At 40.0% G+C, this 17,425-nt stretch overlaps 1 protein-coding gene across 2 annotated transcripts in view; it reads right to left on the bottom strand.

Annotated features, from left to right (window-relative positions):
- Positions 1-17,425, bottom strand: part of LOC127577907 (chromatin remodeling regulator CECR2-like) — a 75,065-nt gene that overhangs the window by 15,095 nt on the left and 42,545 nt on the right. For both annotated transcript variants that reach the window (XM_052029556.1, XM_052029557.1), the window contains exons 9-16: positions 16,885-17,035; positions 14,142-14,280; positions 12,551-12,591; positions 11,747-11,838; positions 10,176-10,302; positions 9,172-9,503; positions 5,405-5,530; positions 3,789-4,446 (exon numbers count right to left, since the gene is read on the bottom strand). In XM_052029556.1, coding sequence (XP_051885516.1) covers positions 3,789-4,446; positions 5,405-5,530; positions 9,172-9,503; positions 10,176-10,302; positions 11,747-11,838; positions 12,551-12,591; positions 14,142-14,280; positions 16,885-17,035 — 1,666 coding nt within the window. The remainder of the gene's footprint in view (positions 1-3,788; positions 4,447-5,404; positions 5,531-9,171; positions 9,504-10,175; positions 10,303-11,746; positions 11,839-12,550; positions 12,592-14,141; positions 14,281-16,884; positions 17,036-17,425) is intronic.

The raw sequence follows: 17,425 nt of genomic DNA, 5'->3' as shown, positions 1-17,425 counted from the left end.
ATAGGGTCTTTTAAGAGACTTTTGGATAGGTACATGGAGATGAGAAAAATAGAGGGCTATGGGTAAGCCTAGTAATTTCTAAGGTAGGGACATGTTCAGCACAGCTTTGTGGGCTGAAGGGCCTGAATTGTGCTGTAGTTTTTCTATGTTTCTATATCTGACTACCACGCCATTCAGGCTGAAGCAAATCATACAAAATCATGTGTTCAACCCCAAGCTGAGATCCAAACTCAACAGCCCATCCTGCACCAAGGTACTTCAGTCTCTGATGCTATTCTAACTCCTATCAATAAAATTCTTAACCATATACTTCTAAATTCTGATAACAAGTCTCCCATTCACTCTCACTGCCCCTTTCCTTATTGGAATACTGACTTGTCTTGAAATTTGTTGGTGGACTCCATCTATCGAGTTCTGGTCTTTTGGACATTCATGTGTTCCCACCCATCCTCAGTGATAATGTTCTCAAGTGCCTCAGCTCAATATCGTGGAACTTGAAAATCACTTTGAAAATTATTTTAGTCACTGGTCCACTATAACTTGCTGCTCATTTCCTCAACTATTCCATTGTTCCATCCTATAAATTAACACAAAGATTTAATTTTCGTAAAAGCAAATAGCTCATGTTATTAGGGAGAAGATAGAGTGGCAAAAAGGTGTAATTTGTAAATGCTGAGGCTCCAGATAGATGTCAGTTTCAAGTTATTTTAAAACATATGTACATTAATGAAAATTTACAACACTCATCTGATCTGTACTGACGTGCATTTTCTCTCAAAGTGCGTGCAAAATGCATAAAAAGTGCAGAGACTCAAAACATTTTAATAATGAAGAATCATCCCTGGCATTCATCAGCATACAACTCTTTCTCCATTTGTGATCTTACAGAGCAAGTGCCAGTAACCTCAACCATCAAGGACCAAACTGCATCATCTTCTGGTGATGCCATAGTCCATGTCCAGGAAGTCTGGGTAGGGCCAACTCTAAATGTTACAAGTTGTACCCCAAATTAAATAACCTTAGTAAAGATTTTGAATTGAAGTGGGAAATTCCAGCAGTGTGCTTAGCCACTAAGCTAATTGTTCTTTCATTTGGCCAGGAAAAACAATGGCAAGGAAGGAATACCTTAATACTGACACTCCTATTCCTACCCAAATTTACAAGAATGATATTCACGTGAGATTATACTGTTTGATAAAGAGTGAACCAGCTGGAGCTCTTTTCTCTAGAATGGCAAAGGTTTAAAAGGTGACTGGACTCAGATCTTTAAGTTTTTGAAAGAGCTAAATGGTTTAGAGAGTACAGAATCAGAATGATATAACACTGGCTTTTTGGAGAACCAATTCTCCCTACATCTCTGCTGTCCTGCAAATCTTTTTGCTGCAATTCTATATACAAATTGCAACTGAAAAGCCTCTCACCCAGTCTAATCCAAATTATCAACAGGGGAAAAGAAAAAAAAATTCCTTACATCACTTTGGACTCTACTGCCAATTATTTAAACCCATTTCCTCCAGTTACTGTTTCCTCTACCACTGAAGAGTGTTTACTTAATCAAAATAGCTCATTAAACACCTGCAATATGCCCAGTTTCTCTGGTCTAAGCAGAAAAGCTCAGTATTTCCATATAACTGAAGTTATTCATTGTAGACACTATTCCAGTAAGTAATTTCTGCACCCTCTTAAAATCTTGAAATCTTTCCCATAGGCATTGCTCAAACCTGAACATTATTCTCCATGGGAGGCCTAACAAGTGATTTATAGCTTAGTGCAGCCATCTAGCTTTGTATTCCATTTATCTAATATAAAGCTAAAGATGCTTCTTTCCACTTGTCAGGGAATCCAAAACCAGAGTCTATAAACTGAAGATATTCTCTAATATTCATTTTGGATTATAACATAATTGCAAGGATGTACTGCTAAGGCTTTATAAGGCATTGGTCAGACCACATTTGGAATATTGAGAGCAGTTTTAGGCCGCATATCTAAGGAAAGATGTACTGGCCCCAGAGAAGGTTCATAAGAATGATCTAAGGAATTAAAGGTTTAACAATGGCAGGAGCATTTGATATCTCCGGGCCCGCACTCGATGGAGTTCAGAAGGACAAGGGGAAATTTCACTGGAACCTACCAGATACTGGAAGGCCTGGACAGAGTGGACGTGGAGAGGATGTTTCCAGTAGTAGGAGTCTAGGACCAGAGGGCACAGCCTCAGTAAAAGGGACATCCCTTTAAAACTGAGATGAGAAGGAATTTCTTCAGAGGGTGGTGAATCCAAACAATTTATTGCCACAGAGGCCAAGTCATTGGGTGTATTTAAGGCAGAGATTGATAGGTTCTGGATTGGTAAGGGGGGGGGGGGGGGGGGGGGGTGGTGGTGGTTAAGGGTTATGGGGGAAAGGCAGGTGAATGGGGTTGATAGAATGGCAGAGCAGACTCAATTTGCTGAATGGCCTAATTCTGCTCCTATATCTTATGGTTTAATTCAGTTGGAAATTCTGGAGAAGCTTGGCAATAATGATGAACTTGCCACCAGAGAGTCATAGGGCTACAGAGAACAGGAATAGGCCCTTTGGCCCATTGTCAATGCCGACCAAGTTGCCTAACTGGGCTAGTCCCATATGCTTGTGTTTGGCCCATATCCGTCTAAACCTTCCCTATCCACATTACTGTCCAAATGCCTGTTAAACGTCATAATTGTATCTGCCTCTACCACTTCCTCTGGCAGCTCGTTCCATATACTCAACACCCTCTGTGAAAGATTTGCCCTCAGGCCCCTTTTAAGTCTTTCCCCTCTCAGTTTAAACCCATGCCCTCTAGTTTTGGACTCCCCTAACTTGGGAAAAAGAATTTGGCTATTTACCTTATACATGCCCCTCGTGATTTTATACACCTCTACAAGGTCACCCCTCAGCCTTCTATACTCCAGGGAGAAAGCCTGTCCAGCCTCTCCTTATAGCCAAAGCCCTCCAGTCCAAGTAGCATTCCCTTGCACCTTTTATTTAGGAACAGGAAGTCACATTGATAGGATTAGAGAGTCAGGTCAATGAAGACTGGAATAGAACAAACACCAAGTGTTGATCTTTTGTGACAAATGGCCTTCTATACTGTACTTGCAATGTAGTTAGTGAAGTTGGCACACAAATCTCCTATTTTAAGCATGGTTCTGTTTTTGGGAAAAGGTCTTTAAAGTTGTTTTCTTAAGGAGAGAAAGTACAGGCTTCAGCATAAACATTATTACCAAGCTTTCATCAGATACCTAAGCTACTAACTGCACTCATTCAACTAATGAATTGCTAGGTTTACAAGTAGCTGCTGGACTGCATCTTTCAGATATTGACAAGTCTAAAACAAGGGAATTAGAAGCTGAATTTTCTCACTCAGCTCAAGTTGTCCACTGTGCTTTTCCCACAAAGATTGGGTAAAGTTGCAAATGACGTGGATATTTCAGCTGATCCCAGCCATGAGGTGGTGCCAGGTATTGCACAAGACTTGCTTGTCACACAATCCCCTCAATCCACCCAGGAAATGCTGCAGCCTCCACTCTGCCAACTTAAAGATCAGATAGGTGGGGATGCTCTGGGAGAGCTGAACAGAAGCCTGGGGGAACATGACAGAAGGCCATCTTATCCCTGCTCTTTGGCTTCAGATATTTATACCATGCTTCAACACCAAATAACTTCATTATATTTTGTCAGCTGAAGCACAGATCTGGAAACATTTAATGATCAGAGCTTCATGTTTTATGATAAGGTCAATTCTCACAACATTCTATGAAAATTAGTTACCTTGAAAAGGTGGTCTTTGAGAAGTTTGGTCAGGAGGACTGCAGGAAGGAGTGTTAAAAACAGAAGTTTGCATCTGAGGTTTAACTGGGAGTGGTTCACTGAATTTTACAGAAATTCCATAAGTGTTGGGTGGAGTCTCTCTTTTGACAGGACTTCCAGATCCAAGTATTGAATTGTTCGATGTCGACGGATGACCCTGCATATTAAGTTCTGTGCGTTCCACTGACACTCCCTGAGATGATACAGGATTAGATTTTGCTGTTGGTAGTTTATGTTCAGAGTGTTGATTGGAACTGTACAAATATTCAGGCCATTCTGGCTCTCTAGTTTGATTTAAATCCATTGGTTCATGGCAATCTCTACTTGATGTAATTGGCAGTACAGTTGTTCCTCCAGTTCCGTGTGTTGATGGGATAGTTGTGGTTGAATGGGAACTAGGAGTTTCTGCCTCAGTCTGTGAAAAACCCTGACTTGGAGGCCTATTTGGTCTACATATGGAGGAGTGTATTGCTGCTTGAGCTTCAGTAGAGCTGGTAGGCACCTCAGTGTGGGGTGGTACCATTCCGTGACCACTAGATGAAAGGCTGGGTGTCTGTAAACTTGCCGAATTGGAACCAGCTGAATCAGAGGCCCCTGCTCCATTCATCAACATTAGTTGCTAAAAGGAAAGAAAAAAAAAGCTTTTTAAATAAGAAACAAGCACAATCAAATCTCCAAAGAAATTCAGCCCTCTTCAGCAGATTTTAATAGTTTAATGCAGTATATTTGTACCAAACCAAAGGCAGCAGAGCTTCAGGGATCCCAGTTGGAGCCCAACCTTGGGTGCTGTCAGTGCAGAGTTCTCTTGGTGAATTTGTGGGTTTCCTTCTGTGTGGTTAAATTGGCAACTGTAAATTACCCCACACTGTAGGTTAATGGCAAAAGAAATTAAAAAGGGGTTGATGGGCAAGTGTAGAGGGAGAAAACACTGTAGGGGATAATTCTCCCCTGGGAACAAGCATGGACCGAATGACCATCCCATGTTGTTATAACAATTAGAGTCTGTTTGCTGGAAAACTCACACTCACTGAAATGTTAGCATTCAGGAATCGAACACCCTCCAGATTTACTTTGGTTGAAGGGATAGAAGTAAAACTTCCATTACTCTGCCTTAATAGAGAGTCTCAGTACAAACATCAAAAGAGCACCTCCTACTGAGACTGCATGAATCTTTCATTTATCACGTTTCCAAGAAATATTGGCAGCTACCATCCAAATATGAGCTGCTCTGTAGCACCGCAAACACAAGAAACTTGTTTGCAATTTCCCATACTCCTGCATGTGAAAAGGGACAAAATTAAATCCCAAGGTGAAACAGCAGATAGTGTGCAAAGTGATATTTATGCATCCTACGATATCAGTACTCCACATACCAGTGACTTAATTTTAAAGAGTCCACTAAACTCTTTGGGACTGCAATGATGCCATTTGATTGCGACAGTTCTCAAAAAAGAATTGCATTAGTTTGACAAAATGCATTGAATTAGTTCAAATGAAAAATGTTATTCCACAGATTTGTTTGTTTGTTTGAAGGCTTTGTAAATCAGCAGGATGATTTTAATAATACTTTAGAATACCTGCATCCGGTATTGCTGCTGAAACCTTTTGCGTATCGGTTCCATAACGATCCGCCCTGATGCACCAGGAGCTGGAAGCTGAGGAACAACATCAGAACTTGTGACTGAACCACTGACCGGATGTTGCTGTAGGTGAGAGAAGAGCATGATTCAGCATTTACAGGTAGAATCAAAACCACAAGTGATAAACTGAAGTGCAAGAAAATGCTCCCCTACTTTCATGGTCTTGTTCAGTTTCCAGCCAAACTTCAATAATGTGATACCATTCTATTCATTGTGTTGACAATACACAACACAACTGATTCACTTCTATGTTGTCTTCATTTTGGACTTAAAACTAAGTGACACAATTATCACATTAATCTATGCAGGTATCCTTAGAATGTCCATTTTCCCTAGAATGTGCCATTTACATAGAACATCACAGCACAGTACAGGCCTTTTAGCCCACGATGTTGTGCTGACATTTTATCCTGCTAATATCTAACCCTTCCCTCCCACACAGCAATCCATTTTTCTATCATTCACGTGGCTAAGAGTTTCTTAAATGACCCCAATGTATCTGCCCCCACAACCTCTGCCGGCAGTGCGTTCCACGCACCCACCACTGTGTAAAAAAAAACTTACCTGATATCCCCTTTATACCTTCCTCCAATCACGTTAAAATTATGCCCCTTCATGTTAGCCATTTGCACCCTGGAAAAGTCTGTCTGTCCACTCGATCAATGCCTCTTATCATCCTGTACACCTCTATCAAGTCACCTCTCATCCTCCTCCCTAAAAAGAAAAGCCCTAGCTCACTCAACCTATTCTCATAGGACATGCTCTCCAATCCAGGCAGCATCATGGTAAATCTCCTCTGCACCCTCTCCAAAGCTTCCACATCCTTCCTATAAATGAGGTGACCAGAACTGAACACAATACTCCAAGTGTGGTCTAACCAGAGTTTTATAGAGCTGCAACATTGCCTCGTGGCTCTTGAACTCAATACCCCGACTAATGAAGGCCAACACACCATATGCCTTCTTAACAAACCTGTCAACCTGCATGGCGACCTTGAGGGATCTATGGACATGGACCCCCTGTTCCTCCACACTACTAAAAGTCCTGCCATTAACCTTGTACTCTACCTTCAAAATTCGATCTTCCAAAGTGTTACACTCCATCCTTTTACAAGTTGAACTCCATCTGCCACTCCTCAGCCCAGCTCTGCATTCTATCAATGTCCTGTTGTAACCTACAGCAACCTTCTACACCATCCACAACACCACCAACCTTCGTGTCATCAGCAAGCTTACTAACCTACTCTTTCATATCCTCATCCAAGTCATTTATAAAAATCAAGAAGCAGGGATCCCAGAACAGATCGCTGCGGAACACCGCTGGTCACCGACCTCCAGGCAGAATATGCTCCATCTACCATCACCGTCTTCTATGGGCGAGCCAATTCTGAATCCACACAGCCAAGTTTCCCTGGATCCCGTGCCTCCTGGCTTTCTGAATGAGCCTTCCATGAGGAACCTTGTCAAACGCCTTACTAAAATCCATGTACACCACATCCACTGCTCTACCTTTATCAATGTGCTTTGTCACATCCTCAAAGAATTCAGTCAGGCTTGTGAGGCACAACCTGCCCCTCTCAAAGCCATGCTGACTGTCCCTAATCAGCCTATGCTTCTCCAAATGCCCATAGATCTTGTCTCTAAGAACCTTCTCCACTAATTTGCCCACCACTGATATTTTCCAAACATCCTAGTTCTTTTTAAATGACAAAATGTTTCAAACTACATGGATGGCTATGCATTTTCTCCACAAATTTTGGTTTGTAATCAAATTTTGTCTGGTCCTATTGATGAGAGTTCACAATGTTTCACATAGGTGATTCAAGAATTAAACGCCTTGTCTTAATACTGAAGTGTGATAAATACTGTGTTCTACCATCAAAAGCAACATCTATGCTGTAGCTGGATGAGAGACCCAGTGGAGAGCTTTGCAAGAGCAGACTGAAGATGTGTAGAAAATGAACTGAAGCAGTAAAGACCCACTCATGCACAAGAACCCACTCAGCAGCTTAATAAAATGCAGATTGAATGTTCCTGGGAAAATCAGGCTATGAAGCAACCAATTACTTGAACGAAATAAAGCAAAAGGGACAATAAAAGGAGAAACAAGTGGGAAGTTAGGCCACAGTTCATCTCCCGACAACCGTTTAACATTAAAGTCACAGCACAGAAAGAGACCCTTCAGCCCAACACATCCACACTGACCATTAATTACCCATTAATACTAATCCCAATACTTGGTTTGTAGCCTTCTGCAGCTGATCAGATACTTTGTAAATGTTGAGAGTGCCCTCTCAGGCAACATGCTCCAGATTACAGCCATCGTCAGGATGAAAACTGTTTTTGTTCAGATTCTCTTTAACCCTCTTACTCCTCACCTTAAACCTATACCTTCTGAATTGGATATTTCCATCATGGGATATAGTTTCTTACTAACCACCCTATCCGTGCTTCTCAATCTTGTATACCTCTATCAGGTCCCTCAGCCTCCTCTGCTCCAAGAAAAGCAAACCAAGCCTGGCCTATCTAATCACTCCTCATAACTGAAAACGTTCCATCCCAAGCAACATTCTGGTAAATCTCCTCTGCACCCTCTCCTGTGCATTCATGCACTTCCTACAGTGTGGCACCAGAACTGCACTCAGTACTCCAGCTGTGAACTCAAAGTTGTATATGACCTCCATGCCCTTGCATTCTATGCCCTGGTGAATGAAGACTCGCATCCTGTATGCTTCCTTCACTACTTTATTTACTTACAGACCAGGAAACCAAGGTTGCCCTGTTCCTCAATACTCCCTAGGGCCTCATCATTCATTGTGTATGTCCTACCCATATTAGACCTTGCAAAATGCATCACCCGGCACTTATTGGGATTAAATTCCATCTGCCATTGCTCCTGCCAATTGACCAGCTGATCAATATCATTCTGTAACTTAAGACAATCCTCCTTGCTATCAACATCACCACTATTTTCTGTCACATACCCTTTGATAATAACTGTATTCAATGTCAAAAATATGAGTACAGGTGTTCCGTTCTAACAAACAGAATGTGGATTTAATACAAGCCTCTCGTTGTAGCACACCAGAATAAATTATTGCAATCCAGACAAACTACTTAAAAATTTGGTGGAATCAGATTCCGTACATTTAAAACGGGCATCTAGGCATATACTAGGAGACCAATCTGTGGAGTGGGGATAAACTGACAGTCCATCAGCATAGAACAACCTCCTCTCCCATAGGATTCCATGAAGTCTTGAATTTACTGCATCAAATTCAACTTCCATAGCAGGAGGCCTGGTCGGCATCTGTACGTCGGGACCTAAATAAAAGTAGCACTCCAGCTGGGAGGAGGAAATGGCAAGAAAAAGGGAACTAATCAAAGTTCTATAAAGTTGTACATGACTCCATGCTCTTGTATTCCATACCCCAGCCCATATCCTTCTATTAGTATATTTTAGAGCTATGAATAAAACTGAAAGACCACAATTATTCCTCAATCTCAGACCAAGAAATTATTGAACAAAATGCCTGATTCCCTGCCATCCCAAAATCTGACTGGTTTGTAAAGCTACTGAGGGCATTAGGACTTGATCACCAACCGCATAATTGGAATCACTTATCTCCCTGAATGAAACAGATAATGGAGGCAAAATACAATACCACTCAGGAAGTTACAATTAGAAAATGGTCTTTCCTTCACCTCTGTGGTTTGCTTTTGAACTGGGACAAGCATCGGTTGTTGAGAATTTCCCTCTTCCTTGGGTTCAGCAGTTACTTGCGGAATGTCACTGGCTGGACTACTGTTCACGAAACCATTGACCTTTGGTGCTCCAAGCCCATCATCAGTTGTTTCGGTTAGAGTCTTGGTTTCATCCTTAGCTAAATGGCTTGGTTTGCTCTTGTGCTTGTCTTTCTTTCCACACATCACCTTAGCTGAGAACTCATCATCACTGTCCACTTCGTCCTTTGGAAAGTACTTGATCATTGCTTTGTTGAAGCACTTCTCTACAGCTCGGGCCATCAGGGTATATTCTACAGATAAGTCAGGTATGAAATTAAAAAGTTAAAAGAACTTTAAAATATTTGCAAAGTACAACTGAAATAACATCCTCTTGAACAAGAGAACATAATTTTTTTATTTACAAGATACCAAGAATGCAGAATAATTTAGCCTACAATAGAACCCCTTCATAATAATCCAGAAGATTTGTTCCTTGCCCAAGTCAATCTTATGACCCAGTAAATAACTGAACTTTATTCCCAAAACCCATTTCAACCATGGAATTTTCCCAGGTTCTATTCCGTAAAATATTGCGATCAGGGCTCTGCTGCATATGTAATATAACAGTTGAAAGATTTCTTTCATTGCATTATATCCGACAAAAATATATGCCTTTCAGGCAAGAATGCACAGCTTCAAACTAATTTTCTAACATTTAAATTAGTTCCCAAATCACTAGGAGTCTATTCAGGGACAAATGACTGCACATTATTGAGAATTCTTATGCCTGACATTTCACGTCTCATACAGCCACTGAGTACTAACCAGCATGGCAGATTAAGGGTATAAAGCAGTGTAGATTTAAAATGTCAACCTTTCACAGAAGCACTTAGTAAAATAAAGCAAATATCCAGCAGTTGAATTTCAACAGGTAAATATTGTTTGGTTAAAAGAATTAGTAACAATTTTCATATCAAACTAACCATTTCCTTTTCCATTGTATTGCTCACAGTTCTCAAACATGAGCCTAAAGTCAGATACAAAGGCCCATTTGCTGTTGTACTTTTTCTCGCTTAGCTTTTTCTCAATAGTTGACAGATCCATCGGTTCCTATCAACAGCAGAATGAATACGTGTTACTGGCATAGGACAATTAGAGCAAGACGACAACTTTGCTGGAGGTATGAAAAGGATAATACATTTAGAAGGTAAAAGTTAATCAACTATTGTGGTACAAGTACATGCAAGGACCCAGGAGGAATAGGTCAGATAATTACAGGCCAGCATACCATAAATGATGGTGAAAATACTGAACAAAAAAAGGTGAGGGACAGGAGCAATTTGCACTGCAATCTATTAAGAGATCTCTTTTTAATAAACCACACTGACAGGGACAATGATTTTAAGGGGATAGCTTGTCTGACTACGAGCAGAGAGTGGGTAGTCTGTGTTTGTTTTCTTTGGAGCAGGTAAGGCTGACCCAATTGAAGTATATAAAAGTTATGAGAGGCATTGCTCAGGTGAGAGACTTTTCCCCTTAGCAGAGGTGTCTATAACCAGAGGGCATAGTTTTAAGGGGTAGGAGATACATAGGGGGATTTAAAGAAGAATGTTCTCATCAAGAGGGTGATTGAAATCTGGAACAAACTGTCCGAGGGCTGGTGAAATGGGTACACTCACACTATTATTTATATGAGTGCATGAAACACCATGGCATAAATTCTTCAGGTTGAGTGCCGGAACATGGGATTAATGTAGGTAGGCACTTGATGGTCAGTAGACACGATGGGCTAAGGACCTATTTCTATGCTGTTTGACAATGATTTACCGCTCCATTCCCATTATCTGCATTGGTTAGGCAATGCCTTAATACAGAATAAAATCAATACATAGAGGAATACTGAAAAGTCTTATTTAAAAAAAATCATTTGCAGGATATGGAAACACTCCATCTCTGGGTTATTTCAGAGGGCAGTTAAAACTTAACCAACATTGGTGATTGGTGGGATTGGAGTCACCTAACTGTTAAATCAGGCAAGGTGGGGGTTGGGGATTGGGGTTAGCAGACTTCACTTTTACAGAGTCCAGCTGGGTTTTTACAAAAAGCTTTAACTTCCCCACGGTCACCATTAATGGTCTTTATCATCGCCCGAATTTGAATACCCCAGTTACTATGGATGGAATTTGAATGTACTGGAATGGTCAAACCGCTTCAAACATAATTGATTTTTTTTCTTGTATTACACTTGGCAAGTCTAGCATTACAATCTACATGCATTTCTGTAGCAAATAAAGACCATTATAAAGTCACAGCAATCCTTCATTGGGAATAAAAAAATCACATTTTAGAAATTAATAACCCTGATACCCAATTAAAAGTCTGTTTTGTAAAGTTCTAATTCTCTTAGAATTATAATCTTCATTAATAAGATTTCTAATCTAATGGTAGAGACAAGGCTTGATGTTCACTCGATTAAATTTGACTCCAAAGATGTTTCTAGAATAAAACCAAATATACTATCATTAACACAATATCCTCCTTTAATCTGTCATACCTCAATAATTTTGTGGTAATCCGGAGCATAGGATTCATCCACCGGTTCATTAAATGGCCAGGAATCCTTGTGAACTTTTACAGCATCTAGTACTGCAAACAACAAAGTGTTCAGTGGGGTTGAAGCAAACAGATGCATTGAAAAACAGAGAGCAGTATTATGGTTAAATGAGCATAACCACTTTATTTAAGCAGGAACATTACACCAAATCCAAAGCATAGAAATGGGCCATTCCATCCGTGCTTAAGCTCCCCACAAGCCACCATCTACTCTACTTAATCCAACCCTGTCAAAATATCCTTCTATTCTTCACCCCTTTAGGTGCCTATCAACCTAGCCCTTAGATATGTCAATGCTGTTCCATATTCAAACCACTCTCGGTAAATTGGTATTGTCTTGTATTGATGACCCAATCTTTTTGTAGTGGTCTAATCACCAAAGTTAGCTTTTATCCCCAGAGAGCAGAACCGATCCTCTAAAAGACCATACAATTTCTTTAAATTAATTTCTTGCTAGACTTTAATGACACCTCTAACAAATCTCTTGCATGCACTGTGGCACTATTGATTTTTCCACAAGCTCACTTCTGAAGAAAGCCCAAATATAAAAGCTATTCAAAACTATGATGCAAACACCCAATCAGAAGGCAAGGCTCAAGACAATAAAGTTAACTTTCACAGTGCAAAGATGTTAAAAGTTCAGATATACTAAATAAAAAGCTGACCATTGTCATTGAAGTTTCAGCAAATTGCTCTTGCAGCATTGTCAATTATTATAGATAAAATAATTAGAAATGTCACCAACCTTTATACATAGAAACATACTGTTCATCATCTGTATAATGCCTGGAGGGAGAAAAAAAGACTGCAATTGTCAAACTGCTAAAAAAGAAAATCAAAACACTTATTCACTGACTTACAGATATATGGCATTTCTCCTACCCTTTGCTGAATTTCCCATATGATAGAGAAGGCAGGTGACTTGCAACGAGAAGACCATGAAAACTTTGGATTTTGGCCACCAACTATTTTCATTTGAAGATGCTAAACCCACAAATATTTACAGTCTGGCAATGTCTAGTATTCAGGTGGCTATTTTCATACAAGAGCAAGGGAGTGAATGGTGGTACAGTAAAACTCAAATTCAGGCACACTAAGGATCTTGGTGGTGCTGTGCTGTCAGATTTTCCAAAGTATTGGATGTTATTCCAACATCCTTAATTCACTTTAAGATGTTACACTGTAGAGTATGTTACGGACTCAGTGAAAGTCCCTTTAAGATAGAGTGTGTATGTGTGTGTGGGGCATGCTTACGTCAATAGAAGATAAAGGACGTAATGACGTTGTTGAAGAAGAAGAAGGAGAGAGTGAGAGAGAAGGGAGAGAGACACCAGCCTGCTTGTTTTCTCTATCGATGGATGAGAAACAATAACTGTGTTTGCCACTGAAATCCATGTATGGAAGTTGGAAGTAATCCAGTGGAGTTCACTTTGTTGCTGACCTGTAGAAGGAAACAGGTATTTATGTGTGGACGACCACGGTTCGGATGCTTTTCGGGGTGAGGAAGTCACTACCGAGTAAACCCTGAAGTGTCGTTTGGGTTCCATCGTGGAACATTTGGATTTCATATTTACTCTCTCTATGTTCTCTACATCTACGTCTTATCTTCTGACAACGGTGGTTGTTGAAGAAGCCCTTGCTCATGTTTCACCTTATGGCTTGCGGAACTGAACTTTAAGAACCATTCCTGAACTGGGAGTTTTGGACTTTGCCACACACACACACACACACACACACACACACACACACGAAGAGTTTAGTTTTGGGGTTAACGTTCGAGGTTTAACATTTTTGAATTCTAACATACTAACATTTTTACTTTTATTTTACGTATTATCATAAGTAGTAATTAATAAAATAGTTTTTAAGACTGAATCATGCTCAGTGTGTTTCTTTTCTTGCTGGTTCGTGACAAGTACAATAAATTTTCCAGTGGCCCAGTGAGTTTCAAGGGAACAGGAGAACCAGGGGCCTGTCGAGTTTCAAGGGAGCGTGGAAATCAGCACCCAGTGAGCCAGATGTCAAACCATCGGGATTTCCAAATGATCAGATTACAGATTATCTGTTTTACTATAGTTTGCTTGCCTGGTCCACAATTGGAGCTTGAACTCCCCCTGCCCTACTTTCTAACCTCGTACAGTCTAGCGATTGAAACAGAGTTCCTCCTGGTCTACTTGAGCTTTATATCACAACAATAAATTTACCCACTAAACCATAAGGGTCTTCAAGGAAACAAAAGATTTTGAGTAGACAAACAAAATGGGAAGTGTACTAAGATTTAGAATGTCAGAACATGCAAAATGACCAGCAAGAGGACAGAGCTGAAGACTGCTTACACTTCAGGCCTTTTCTTCTCAGGTTCTTCAGATTTGACTGGAGAATGCGGTGTTGCATTTTGCTTTCTTTTCAGGGCACTTTTGACATTGGACATCAGCATCGATTTCTCTTCTCGCATTTGTCGACGCCTTGCTCGTTCTATTTTGGGGAGGAGATAAATGAAGTCAACCTCATGACAAAATTTCCCTCAAACAACATCCCGCACTTAGTGTTCTGTTCCAAGGTGCTCCATAACAAACTGAGCCATACGATGAAGCTTTACACGACTGAAGATCGACAAGAAACAATTTTTAAGTGAGCTCCGTAAAGGTGGAGAGAAGCAGTCAAGGTCAGAATAACAACACAGAAATAGGCCGAACTCCTCCATGCCGATCAAGATGTCCATCTAAGCTAGTCCCATTGCATTTGACCTTCTCTATCCATGTACCTGTCCAAATGTCTTTTAAGTGACATTATTTTACCTGCCTCAATCACTTCCTCTGGCAGCTCATTCCATATATGCACAATCCTGTGTGAAGTTGCCTCTCAGTCCCTTTTAAATCTTTCCCCTCTCATCTTAAACCTGTGCCCTTTAGTTTTTGATTGATGTCCAGTGATCCATGCTACAGTGATGTGTATGGTCAAAAAAATGCGTCCTATACAACTACAAGGCTCAGGGCTTAGAGTACCGATGGAAGAGTAATGAAAATTGGGTAGGCAGCTGTATGTGGTTAGAGATTTTAAGGTGCAAAGTTCATGAATGAATTTTAAGACAGTTGTGCTGGTGGACCAGAAGCCAAACAGAGCGAACATAGGAATAATGAATAGACAGGACTAGGTAGGAGTTAGCATGGAGGCAGCAGAATTTGGACAGAATTTAAGATTATGGAGGATCAAATATGAGAGGCAAACAAGAAAGCATTAGAATAGCTGAGTCTAAAAAGAAATGCATGATTAAGGGCCTCAAGAGATGAGCTGACAAAAGCAGATATGGATCATGGTATGAAGAAATCCAAAAGGAACTTCAAGGATGTAAACTGTCTGGATCAGTCCCAGTGATTTACACCTTTTCCAATGAATTCTTTTACCATTTATCCTTGGATGGAAAAGGCCACCATATATTACTCAACCTAAGTGCCCTTGAAGATTATGGTACATTTGAGTGATTTTCCAGGTGATCAAGAAAACATGAAAGTTGATCATAACATTATGGGTCTGGAGTTGAATTTAGGCCAGATTAACCTTCACTGAAGCATGTTTAAGAGAATGTTAAGTTTCAGTGTCAAGATGAATGATGAGTTTCCTCCCCACTTCCAGATGAAATTAATTAACCAAATCTGAATGCTCCGGTGACTACAATGGGATTTGAACAGATCTCTAGTTTTTTTTATTCCTTTGATTACCAGTTCAGTAATATACCCATAATGCTTTTGAACTCTTAAGTGCTCAGTAAAACAAATCCACCTTGACAACAAGTTACAATGCAAGCAAAACAAATCTGTTAAAAGGTTTCTGTACAACATCTAGCCCAAACATATAAACAATATCAAGTGTATGAGGTTGGACTCCTTTGTAGAAGATTGTCACTATCTGCATGTGTATAGCATGAATGTTATTTAACACTTGTCAGCCCACCTCAGAATATTGGTTAGGCTGTGCTACACGAAGGCACTTTAAAACCCATGATAGTTATGAAGAAAAAATGTATTGGGGCGATGCTAAAACTGATAAGATTGAGGTAATGAACTGCGACGGTACTGGTAGACAAGTCCTTGTGGAGGATAAGTTACCACACATCTTTGGTTTTACTCTTTTGGGTGATTATATTTACTGGACAGACTGGCAACAGCGTAGCATTGAACGTGTTCACAACACATCTGCTGAGAGAGAGAGAGATTATCACTGACCATTGTACAGATGACATCTCTGCACGTTTTATGCACAATATTCCAAAGCTAACTGTGTGCTTATACCAGAGTACAATTAAATTACCCCACCAATTGAGGCAAATACAATCAGCATTTGTGAATAAACTTCTGGTAGCTCTGTAGTTTGGAAATATATTTTTTCTTTCAGATTTTGAACCAATCTTAGACCCTCTTGATATACAAATCAGATGGAATCTAAAGCCAGAAATGAAGTGCCTTGTAACTGAAAGTGCAATGGGCGATTACAAGGAAAATTTAGGACAGGCCAAAGGAGGTTCATTTTTTATTCATTATTTGTTTTTTTCCTTTCCTGATAGCCTGAAAATTCAGTGGATTGCTATTATTGCTAACATTGCTTAATAATCCTATTTGATAGTATAAAGATTAAGCCACTGTTTAAGTAAGTAATTTTTTATTTCGTATTTTCTGCAGTTCAGAAATATTAAGCCAGGGTGCATAACAAAATCAATTGCTGAAGAAAACAGAGCCAGGTGATAACCACACATTACCAATAATTAACAGGTAAATAGATGGGAGCAACTGCTCCCTCAGAGAATATTTCATTGGTACCATACTCCAGAAAATGACATTAAAACAGAAGTAATATCTGAAAAAAGTAAACTGACTTGGCAGGGATTTTTTTTAAGTTAAAGAACAATGCATTTTAAAAGAAACTTTATAATGCCCCAATATGCTGCAACTTTTGCACAAAGTACAACAAACATTTCTCCATCTAGCTGGAAAATGAACGTTCTTCAGCCTACAGAGAAATATTTCAAATACTGCTCTGCCAAACAAATTGCTGTATCGAAGACATTGAGGTACACAGGCTTACCTTCACGTGCAAGAACTCTTCCTTCTTCCTCAATTTGTTTAATTTCCTGTGGTGTGAACAGCCTCTGGGCTGCATAGTAGTACTCATCTTTCATTCTGTTATCTCCCAGTCTACCATATACAGCCTGCCTTTCCTTCAACAGGGAAGAAACCTGAAAATATCACAAGGTCTTAGATCAAAACATGCATAATACAGGACAGATTATAAAACTTACATTAGCCATGAAACTAGGCTGGATATTACATTTTTAATGCTGTTCACATTACCTACATTTGTAGGGAGCCAGAATACTCGCACACTGATTTGCCTACTAGTGTTGACAATCTTCAACATTTGGAACACTCTGGGAACTCAATTTTGACATCAGTGCCAGTACATCATGCTTGGTATTTGCACATCAATTGTTAATTCATAGGGTGGCACATAATGAACTTCTGTAAAGGCCACATACTATGGAGGGAGGATGCAGTAATTGATGGGACATCGGCATGGGGTTGGGGAGGAAGTGATCTGATCTTTCTAGGCTATCCTCACATAGGAG

This window comes from Pristis pectinata, chromosome 14 (genome assembly GCF_009764475.1).
Source record: "Pristis pectinata isolate sPriPec2 chromosome 14, sPriPec2.1.pri, whole genome shotgun sequence".
Classification (NCBI taxonomy): Eukaryota; Metazoa; Chordata; class Chondrichthyes; order Rhinopristiformes; family Pristidae; genus Pristis; species Pristis pectinata.
The sequence above is the reverse complement of the archived record's forward strand: the minus strand, read 5'-3'. Positions and strand labels throughout refer to the sequence as shown.